Source organism: Primulina eburnea, chromosome 13, assembly GCF_022965805.1.
Source record: "Primulina eburnea isolate SZY01 chromosome 13, ASM2296580v1, whole genome shotgun sequence".
In the NCBI taxonomy this organism is placed as follows: Eukaryota; Viridiplantae; Streptophyta; class Magnoliopsida; order Lamiales; family Gesneriaceae; genus Primulina; species Primulina eburnea.
The window spans coordinates 29,460,545-29,471,843 of NC_133113.1; the positions used below are offsets into that span (position 1 = coordinate 29,460,545).

General features: G+C 33.9%; 2 protein-coding genes across 3 annotated transcripts; both read left to right on the forward strand.

Moving 5' to 3' along the window:
* Positions 1-352: 352 nt before the first annotated feature.
* Positions 353-5,786, forward strand: LOC140809307 (uncharacterized). Of its 2 annotated transcripts, none has more exons than XM_073166893.1 (6): positions 353-632; positions 1,562-1,780; positions 2,086-2,211; positions 3,250-3,453; positions 4,170-4,334; positions 5,084-5,786. In XM_073166893.1, exons 2-6 carry the CDS (start codon positions 1,640-1,642, stop codon positions 5,456-5,458), a joined length of 1,011 nt encoding a protein of 336 aa, XP_073022994.1. In that variant the 5' UTR covers positions 353-632; positions 1,562-1,639; the 3' UTR covers positions 5,459-5,786. The 2 variants fall into 2 exon arrangements, with proteins under 2 accessions (XP_073022994.1, XP_073022993.1); XM_073166892.1 differs by having other exon boundaries at positions 354-632; positions 1,610-1,780.
* A 2,914-nt stretch (positions 5,787-8,700) lies between these two features.
* On the forward strand, positions 8,701-10,250 carry LOC140809284 (uncharacterized). The gene has a single exon (XM_073166863.1). The coding sequence runs from the start codon at positions 9,125-9,127 to the stop codon at positions 10,022-10,024; it is 900 nt and encodes a 299-aa protein (XP_073022964.1). The 5' UTR covers positions 8,701-9,124; the 3' UTR covers positions 10,025-10,250.
* The last annotated feature ends 1,049 nt before the right edge of the window (positions 10,251-11,299 follow it).

Genomic DNA, 11,299 nt, shown 5'->3' on the forward strand with positions numbered 1-11,299 from the left:
ATTGAATTTTACCACATAGAATCGTACAAGAGTAACACTTCAGGGATAAGATATAAAAATTTGGTTATAAACAAGAGAATAGATTTTTAGTGGGATCTCAAATAATAATTTTCCCTAAATTATTAAGTAATATGAATTTGAAATTTATTAAAATATTATTATATTATAACAATATAAATTGATAAGAGTTGAATTTGCAGTATTTTTAATTAAAATCATCTAAAAATTACAATGTATTTAAGCTATAGATTTCATCATTATTTTAAGGAATAAAATATTTAGTGATTAGAGGATCTTTCCACTGAAATTTTTCATTTTAAAAATAAATGATTAGCTTGATTAATCATAGCATAAGCAAGGAAAAAAAGGCATTAATTCACTTCAATATGGCTTACAGGAGGAGGCAGCAAGGTGGGAGGCCCGGTGCCTTCTCTTCAAGCCACGATTGTGATTCCGCGCCTCCGCCGCAGAATGCGGTGGCAGACGGCAGATATTCATCGACTTCCTCAGCCTCCTCGCTGGCCACGAAAGCCATCAGAGCTTCGGCGGCTTACCGAGATTCTTCGCTGTCTTCCGCCTACGAACAATCCGCTCTTTCCTCTCCACGCGACTTCTCATCTTCCTCTTCTAAGGTTTAATGTCAGCTTAGATTATTTTCTTTTATGTTTGATTAGGTCGGCGAGATTCAAGTGACATTTTCTTTTGGTTATTTGTGGGTGAAAAGTTATGGTTATTTTTTGTGATGTTTTTTTTAAAAAAAAAAATCATGATGAATGATTCTTCTTTCTCTCTGATATGCGATCGTGGGAATCAATCATTACGATGGACAGGAAAAAAAAAAGGAAAAAGAAAAAAAGACGACCTTTATCTTAAATGCCAACACAAATGAATTGTGTAAAGTTTTGGGTATGTTCTCATTAGTTGGGGAAAAAACATATGGATTGGTTGCCACGTTGCTTAATTATGTTTCAAGCATGTATTTTTTACAGCAATGACTTTTGAGTGATTGGTTTAGATCTTAAGGATAATAAAGCCGAGAATATGAGGAGGTGTGATCGGAGATGTTAATGCCGGGGCAGTGATTTACTGGGAAGGAAGGGTGGAAATATGGAGTGTTTTTCTTCCCTGTCCCATGCAGATCTTTCAGAAGGATACCATTAATTCATGTATAAATATGATCCATTAGATGCACTAACAATTAGTAAAGTTGACTTTAACATTAAAGGTTTATCGTGTATAAGTCTATCAAATTGCTGGAAGAGATGAGGTGAACTTGGATTCATTGGTTTATCCAATGCAATTAGATAGAACCAATCCATGTATGACCTCCTAATCAAATGGCTGAATTTTTTTAGCCGTCTTTTTACGGATTGGAACCTTCCAAATTAAGTGGTGCACCTACCGTATCTGTTGAGTGTTTACATAGGTGCAGGTATCACCTATAGCTTTGAATTTTCCCGTCAATTGTGGCAAAAATTTGGGACTTCTTATGTTTTGATATGAATGTTATAAATATTTTTTGTGCCATTTTGATTGTGAGTGCTGTATGTTGGTTTTCTAGGCCAGCGATATTATTGTTCTCGAGTAATATTGTCATCATGGAATGTAGGATTCAACCATCTATACAGAAAAGACGAACATGAGTGAATCTAAACAAGGATTCTGGGATGTTCTGGCCCGGAAAGCTAAAGCAGTTCTTGATGATGATATTGTAGTTCAACGACATGAAACAGCTGTAGGAACTACAGTCCAGACATCTGATAGAACCAAAACGGGGCAGGTGAGAATTTGTTGAAATTTGAATCAAGTTACTTCCAGCTGTTGACATGGTTGATCACATAGCGCAATATATTTTATCAAAAGAGCATTCTGACTAACAATTCTATTTTATGACCTTTTTGGTGTTAAAATATCTACTCCTAATTTTTGGGAAAGCTCACTTTTACTTTTCAGAACAATAGGTTTGATCACTTATCAGCTGTTAGTTTTATAAATGTCCTATTCTCATGTTGTAATATTCACTAGATTTTTGCGCAGAAACGCGAACCTATTGTTTAACTGGTTTCCATTCATCCTGATTTTCAGTACCATAACGGATACAACTCTCCAGAAAACCGTCGAAAACCTGACAACCCTTCTCTGCACAAAGGACTAGATAGAATTGCATCATCGCTTAATTTTATTGGTGGTACAATTGGTAATGCTCTTGAGGTACGGGTTACTGTGAATTTATTTAATATTATTAATTTTTGGGTCGGATGGGGATGTGTAATTAGCTTATTGTCTCAAACCTTTTAAATCGAATTAGTGTTATTGGGTAAAGATCTTAACTCAAGGGATTATTAGAGATCAAGAAGGTATTCAGAAATTATCTTATAGCACAACAAATGGCGGCTGTATACTAAAAAATGAACGGGACGTTGCAGTATCTTAGGTGACGAGAACTTCAGTCCTTTGAACTTGAGTGCTGATGGAAAGAAGGCATGATTTTGCTAAGGCTATAGCAAGGACTTTTCTGGTACAAAAATTGCATAAAGATACTTGATTTTTAAATTTTTGATCTTTTACAATGATGTCCTTGTCGCTACTAATTTGGCTAGGTACGATTTACAAGAAAATCTTGTCCATTTTAGAGCTCCAGTAATGTTTAGATCTTATAAATTTTTTATTTGAGTTCCTTAGTTGCTATGAGATTGAGCACGATTTCTGGAGGAAAAAATCCTAGCACTCTTATTTCTGACATCGAAAGTTGTGGGTGACAATTTCGAAAATTAACTTGTGAAATATGAAGAAGTTCTATGTTCTTTCATGTTTCTTGTAGTGCCTATGACAGTGATTTTGAGGTCGTGACATCACTTCTAATATTTAATTCTTGTTTGAAAATGAGCATGGTGAGTCCCCTTAGGAGAACTTGACATCCCATCCAATCAGGAGTTGCCAATTAATCAGGGAAGCCTCTTAGTTGAAAGAGTGGCATTTACCATGGGATAGGAGTCTTATGGGGGTAGAAGTTCTTCTTCGTTTGATTGAACCAATAATTTTGGGGGTCAGGACTAATGCTTGTTGGGTAAATAACTCCCCAAAAGTAATGACAATAAAGATAAGGAGAAAGAAAATATAAACTTACAGATTTTTATACATGTCCTTACCTTTTGCCCTTGGGTTGCAGTTCTCGTGGAGGCTTCAGTAGTCTCCAGACTAACCTTTTTTTTCATTCAACAACTTGTATACTGTCTTTCCTTTTTGCAGGAAGGTATCACCGCTGTTGAAAACCGTACTGCAGGCATAATTCAAGAAACTCGTAAAATTCAAATAAGGAAAAAGAGTGGTAACCTTGTATCACGGAATCAGGATTCAATTCTTGGTAGCTTGCGGCAACAACCTGTGATGCAGACTCGTGTGCAGCCTCAGACACACACTGATTTGGAAACACAACTGAAAGCTTCTCGAGACGTAAGGTGGCAACTGTGTTGCTGTGGTGTTATAACCTATTCGCTTGTGGAGACTTGGTTTTGGATTTCCTTTTACTCTTCTCAGTTCTTATCCAACAGTAGAGTGTGTGCTATGTTTCCACCACACAGTCGATTAGCAACATGACACATTCAGTCATAATTAAAGATTTCCAAATGGATGTTTTAAACTATTGGTATCCAAAGCATGGGATTCTGTTGATTTTTGGGTTCACTTGGTTTAATTGTATATTATAGTAAACGGAGCATTCTATAGCAGAATAAGAAGTTGTATATGGTGAAAGTAAAGCAAAGAAAATGTGGTCGAAAGGAGTCTTACTGCAAAAGGAGCTTAGACTCTGTTCAAGAAAACTCCTTTTGAACATATTTGCAGGGGTATACTAATTACGCAGATACTGTACTGCACTGTTTCAACTAATAATCCTATGCGATCCAATAATATCAGTGGACATTTTAAACGTCAAGTTTCTGTGATTTAACCATGCAATTTCCAAAATGGGTTATTTATGTAGGCGGATATGATTATGGGTAGCTGAATGGTGGTTGCATGTGCCTGTTCTTGTGGCCTTCATGGCCATTTTCATGCGCTATACTTAAGATATGGCTGCATATTTCAATATTATACATACATACATACATACATACACGATAGACTTGTCATTTATATTAGATGCATGATAGATCTATTTTAAATTTCAGGTTGCTATGGCGATGGCTGCCAAAGCGAAACTTCTTCTGCGAGAACTGAAGACAATTAAGGCTGACCTGGCTTTTGCGAAGGAGCGCTGTGGTCAGCTGGAAGAAGAAAACCGAATTATCAGGGAGAGCCGTGACAAAGGTGGCAATCCAGAAGATGATGATTTGGTAATAATCTCTTCCATAAAAAGCAAACCTTTCCCATCACAACCAAGATAAAATAAGCCGAAAATCTTGTCATGTGTGGCTCTTTTCATAATCGTTGTTTTCTGATGTTCTTCAGAACAGCATTTGGCATCAGTTTGATGTGATAGGTTAATGATTTTTTTTGTCTCCATGAGTCCCAAAGTCAAATATGCCCGTGGTTATATTGTTTTCGTTTGGCAGTGCCTGATATCCATAAATTTATTTAATGTATGTTTTTTGTGTAAAAATCAGAAAACACGAAACTTTTGTGTTCTTACTTTTTGGACATGATATTCTAAAATTTTAAAAAATGAATTTATATCAACTTTTTTGAAAAATAAGCCTATTTAAAGAAAATTTGAATGTCCTACAATGATCTATGACTTATGGGATCATATGTCAAATCTTGTTCTAATTAGGCTTGCGCTTGATAAGTCCACACAGACAAGGGTCATTTATGTGCAAAGTTACATGAAAGCTATCTTCCTCTCCTTAGCCACAGACTAGTTCAAAACTATCTTAATGTCTCATTTCTTAAATGGTTTTTTGTTAGGTCATATATCCGCCTTGATACATATTTTAGTTGCATTTACATGTTTGTCCAAGTATGCTTGAGAACAGTAGGTATAATTGTGTGGCTATTTACCATTCCACTAGTATGACAGATTTGATTCGAAGTTTTTCTCGGCTTACATATTTGACAAGATTTTATGTCAACATTTGCTTCTCAGATAAGGCTTCAACTTGAGACCCTTTTGGCCGAGAAAGCTCGACTCGCACAAGAGAATTCAATCTATGCACGGGAGAATCGTTTCTTGAGGGAAATTGTCGAGTACCACCAACTCACCATGCAGGATGTTGTGTACCTGGATGAAGGCAGCGAAGAGGTCACCGAGGTTTACCTCATCAATGTAACTACACCCACCAGCATGCAATCCATTTTCACTACCCCTTCTCTTCCCCCAACTCCCACGATTCCGCAGGGAGCAGTCACGGTAACAACTGAGAATTTATCTCCTGTTTCTTCCCTGAAAGAGCCTTATACAATTGTCAATCCAGTGAACCCTTACATCCAAACGCCAACAGAAGATTTACGAAGGCATTAGCTGGATTTGATGGCTTTGGAGTGATTTCCATCCTAACAGAAGTATTTGATGGCTTTGGAGTGGCTATAATCTGTTTTAGAATCAAAGCACCTGTTGTATGTTTTTTAGTAAATGAAGAGTTTGGCGAGGACCGATTAACTTGAGCGAGATTTCATTTTGTCATGTCATCTCTTTTTTGTTCTTCAATTTTTTTTCCTTAATTTTTTGATCTCATTGGAAGCTTATGTTTTGCTTCATGCAAATTGTGAAAAGGAATGTAATTAATAAAGAGATTCTCGATTGGTCTTGCAGTTGGTGACACAAATAAAGTTTTCACTTTTACGTTTAACCCCCGTGTGTGTGTCTCTATTTTATCAAAAGTAGTTTCTTATTTTTTTTAAGCTGGGAATGTGGTGGTTCTTGGATCTCGAACTCGAACCTTTTTCAATACTGGGAGGATCACGTGCAACAGAACGACAAAAATCACTGTAAAAGATAACTAATTTCAAAAAATTTAGTTAAACTTTTAAAAAATATTGTTAGATATTCAAAAAAAAAAATAGTTTATAAAATTAAATTTAAATTAACCTGTATAAATATATTTTTAAGAAATTTTCTATATAATTATTGTAAGGACATTGTTGAATCAGCAAAAAAACATTTTAGATTGTAATTGTTTTATAATCAACCCAATCAATAACATTTGACACAGGAATTAGTGATTTCGGACATGGTGGGAAATATTTATATGTTCAAAAAATATTTATAATAATTGATTACATTATATATATATATATATATATATATATATATATATATATATATATATATATATATATATATATATATATATATATAATCAACCCAATCAATAACATTTGACACAGGAATTAGTGATTTCGGACATGGTGGGAAATATTTATATGTTCAAAAAATATTTATAATAATTGATTACATTATATATATATATATATATATATATATATATATATATATATATATATATATATATATATATATATATATATATATATATATAATGTTTATTTATCGTCAAACTCCATTCAATAAAAAAATCACAAATGTATTTATTTATATGATATTTCCAAATATTAATTAAAAATGTTAAATTTATAAAGTCATCTTAATTAATAAAAAAATACATTGGTTGCTCATCTAATTTTTTATATTAAATATTTATACTCATATTATATAGAATTTTAAGTTAACGTAATAGATTAAAATTTTATCTTGATTTAATGATTGAAGTCAAATTCTAATTTTTTAAAAAAATTAGAATTTGAATTAATGTTTGAAAATGAATAATTTTCACCGGCTCGAATCTGAACTATCTATATAACAAAAGATGTTTGATTTTTTTCATTTATGTTGATCTAATATTGAATTATATTTTTTGTTAATATCTTTTTATAAATAAACATGTATTTATATATTATAGAATATATAAATTATTATATTATATATTAATTGTATATTAAATTATTATATATATGTCTCTAATATATAATATATAAACTTAGTATTTCCACTCCCTCGCCTTTGGAAAATTATTAAAATATATATATTTTTTGTTATGTCTCTTTTAGGGGCGGGGCGTGACACGATTTTATTTTTATAATAATTGATAAATCGTGAAAAACCACAATATTTTGAATTTTTTTAAAAAAAAAAGAAATTACTATAATCTAATTAAAAAACCCTTTGTCACATGACTTTATTTAGTAGTTTTATTGAACCAAACGGTCCACGCAATAAAATAACACTCCTAAAATCTAATAGACATTAGCGATACAAAGAAAAATCATTTGATAAAGAATCACATTTGGTACGTGTTGTTCCAAACAAAACAAAAACAAAAACAAAACAAAACAAAATTAACATTATATACACACACGCGTGTGCATCCCACCAAATTATCAATTAAGGACGTAAATGAAACAAGTCATATGCAATTTATTTGGAATTGACTCGTTAAAAAATTCGTTTAAGATTATTCGTTAAACTTATCGAGTTGAACACGGGTTCAATCTCGACAATTTTATCGAACTGAGTTTGAGCTTAAAGATATTCAGTTCGCGAGTCTGTTTGCGAGCTCAATCTCGGGTACTTTTTCGAGCTATTAATTTGTGTCTCACGTTATTATTTTAGTTAAATTCAAGATATCAAAATACCATAAAATGATAAGCATATATCTGAAATTCTTATATCTTAGTTGATTTTTAGGTTAAAAATGCTCGGTGAGCTCTAAAACGAGTTTGTTTAATGAACTCGAAAATAAGATCATTGTATGAGTCAAACTCGACCTATACAAACTTATTAATTTTCAAACGATATGAGTTCAAGCTTAATTGTAAAATTTCAAATCAAGCTCGAGCCTATATATATCTTAAACGAGTCGGGCTTCATCCTGATCCTGTTCGACTTGGCTCAACTCAACTCGATTTTGTTACATCCATAATATTAATTTTAAAATTACTTGTCATTCGCCTTTGGAATTTTCTTATATTTGGAATTTTCTTATATTTCAGGCAAGTTGACATTCGATAGCCACGTTAAATTTTGGTGGGGGGTTGGGGTGCGGTGGGGGGATCCAAAAATATAAATACTTTTTCCAAAGCCGACCCTAATTACATTCAATATAACGAGAGGCCATTTATTTCCTTTGCCTTAATGACATCTGTATTAAGATAATTGAAAAATCAATTCGAAATTCGAAAATTTAAATAATTGATATAATTTTAATCTCGTGTAATTTCGCACACACATTATACATACATATATAACTGGCATACATGTTCAGTGTTATACTAATTGGTATTTGAGTAGGTATCTTGTGAGACGGTTCACGAATCTTTATCTATGAGACGGGTCAATCCTATCGATATTCATAATAAAATGTAATACTTTTATCATAAAAAGTAATAATTTTCATGAATGACTCAAATAAGATATCTGTATCACAAATAATCAAATATTATATATATATATATATATATATGTATATATGTGTGTGTGTGTATATATATTCGTATTAAATAAACTTTAATTCAAGATGGAGAATGCGAAACACAATAGTACATATCAAATATTTATAAGCCACTGCCCATTCATTGTCTTTAAATCCAATTCCAGCCCATGCTAACCTTTCGGCCACCTCTCTCTTTCTTCCTTTTCATTTCTTCGGATCCGGATTACGGATCGAATTCTTCCAGTAAACTACAGCTGAGCTGAGTTTATTTAGGATCCGAATCTTATCCATTCGGATCCGAGTAGTGGTCCATTTGTCTTTTTATGGTCTGATCTTGAATCCGAACTGTCGCCTTATAGTTGGCTGCAGTGGTGGAGTCTCTTGTGTCTTCGCTTTAGCACAGCTGACAGCTCTGTGGTTTGGTGGTTTTCATTTATTTTCCTGCGAAGCACACATAAATATTAACCAAAAATAAATATATAAAAATTAAATCTTTTGCCAGTATACGATGCAATGTCCCTTTGATTTTGTTGCCTAATTTCTTCTACCAAAATCCCTCTTCATTACCAACAGATCTTCTCGTATTCCATCACCCTTTTTTTTTCAAAAGGGAAGTTTATTTCATGCGTTCTTGCTTTTTGTACTGCTATGCTATCTCTTATACCAGAAGGGTTTTTTGAATCTGGGATTATTTCTCGATGCAAATTGCATATCTTTGCATAATCCTCTGTTTTCAAGTGGTCGCTGCTTGGTCAAGTAGAGAACTTGATTCTCTGCTTCAAGGATATGCTTTCGAGGCTTTAGTCAGGCCTAAAACTGGTGTTGTTTATGATGCAAAAGTTCCCTCCAACTTCTCCGGCATTAGAGTGGCGGCGCTGCGGCTGAGGAGCGGCAGCCTGCGGCGGAAAGGGGTGGAAAGGTACATAGAGTTCCGGATTCCTGTTGATGTCATTGAGCAGCCTTATGTCGAGAGGCTTGTCTTAGTGTACCATAATTTGGCAAATTGGTCAGGTTTATACTATCCTTTGCCTGGTTACAACTTTTTAACCCCAGTTTTAGGACTTTTAGCATATGATGCCACTGATTTATCTGCCAAAAATTTATCCGAACTCGATTTTCGGGCTAATGGCGATCCGATTTCCATCGGGTTTTCGAATGTGCGATCCGGGTTGAAGGGATCTTTACCAAAATGTGTCTCTTTTGGTTTAGATGGCTCGGTTGGATTCGACAATGTGGTTAATGGAAACACGTGTTTGACTAGAAACCAGGGCCACTTCTCGATTGTAGTGGAGTCACTAGCTGCTCCTCCGGCACCAGCTCCGGAAAGAGGCGCCCCCGGAGGCAGTGGTGGAAAGAGGAGGAAGAAAAAGTTGTGGATCATTGTCGGTACTGTGGTTGGAGGACTAATAGCTTTAGTTTTCTTGTCTATGCTATTCTTTTGTGTGAGAAAATGTAGGCGTAGAAAAGAGATTCTCCGAATGGAGAGGGCGGCTGACACGGGTGTAAATTTGCCTATGGCGACGGTGGGGACGACGAAGGCGCCGGTGGCGTCCGAGACTCGGACTAGGCCGATGCTGGAGAATGAATTCGTTCCTTGAGGATTTGCTTACTTACAACTTGTGACCTAAACTACATTTCTTGGTTTCCGGTTGACATTTGATTTCAGTACAATTCTTTCCCTCATTGAGAGTGTAATTTCCTTTTGGCTTTCTGGTCTACTCTTTTCTTGTATTGATCATCAGAACTTGTACGTATCAATGAATTTTTACTAAAACATTTCTTCCCCAAAAGGGGTTTTGATGGAATAATAAAAAAGGGTTGGTTCTAAAATGGATGTGAATGATCCATTATTTGGACATTGGTCCATGGAATTTAACTTGTGAATTTTGGAAAATATCATAATTGAGGTTGTTAGAAGATATAATCATTAACCTTGGTACAATGATTAAAAGATACATCTTACAAGTAATATTATAATTAGGAATTTTTAATTTGGTTTGCAATTTTATTTTTTCGAGTCCATTTCTAAACATGTGTATCCTTATACTTTTCTTCGTAAATATTCAATCTAAAAATGGTCGAGTCGAATTTTATCGAAAAATCGGAAGACGATGAAAATATAAAATTGTTAAAAGTGATAAATACATTTCTTCTCCATTACAACGGACAAACCTATTGTTAATTCAAAATTGCCCGAGTAGGTGCAGCATTAAATGATAGTATGGATGAGAGAAATTGTAGGCATCTTAAAATGTTGTTTTGAGTAATGAATGTGAAAGGTAGAAGTGAAGAATCCAAAACGCCAGCTAGAAAAATTATTGACTAGCAAAATACATACATTAATATATTGTTAGTATATTTAATATTAGAGTGAGTCTTATGTGAGACCGATCACGGATCATAATCTGTGAGACGGGTCAACCCTACCCATATTGACATACAAGTATACTCTTAGAATAAAAAGTAATACTTTTCATGGTGACCCAAAATAAGAGTCCGTCTCACAAATATGACCGTAGACGTCTCATACTATACAAGTTTTTGCTTCCTATTAATTACTGAAACAATAAAAACAAAAGCGGACGAACCTCTTGAAATAGTTACCACGATGCAGATTACGACAGGAGGGTAGCATTAACACTGCATGTACAAATACATAAGTTGATAATACGACATCACATTTAATATGAAATAAATTACGGTCTAAAATCGATTTTACAGAATTTTAGGTATTTAATCGCAAGTGTATTAACATTCGCATTATCTAATGAGATCGATATTATTTTATTTTATATGCTATAAATCTTGAATATGACACCTAGTTGGTCTAATGTTCGGAAGGATGTATTGGATTCAAGATCCAATTATAACAT

Bases quoted from the DNA above. Each gene is read 5' to 3' on its own strand.
- LOC140809307 (XM_073166892.1), top strand. From the start codon at position 387: ATGGCTTACAGGAGGAGGCAGCAAGGTGGGAGGCCCGGTGCCTTCTCT. The intron at 633-1,609 runs GTTTAATGTCAG...CATGGAATGTAG, and splicing joins TCTCATCTTCCTCTTCTAAG to GATTCAACCATCTATACAGA. The intron at 2,212-3,249 runs GTACGGGTTACT...TCCTTTTTGCAG, and splicing joins CAATTGGTAATGCTCTTGAG to GAAGGTATCACCGCTGTTGA.
- LOC140809284 (XM_073166863.1), top strand. From the start codon at position 9,125: ATGCAAATTGCATATCTTTGCATAATCCTCTGTTTTCAAGTGGTCGCT.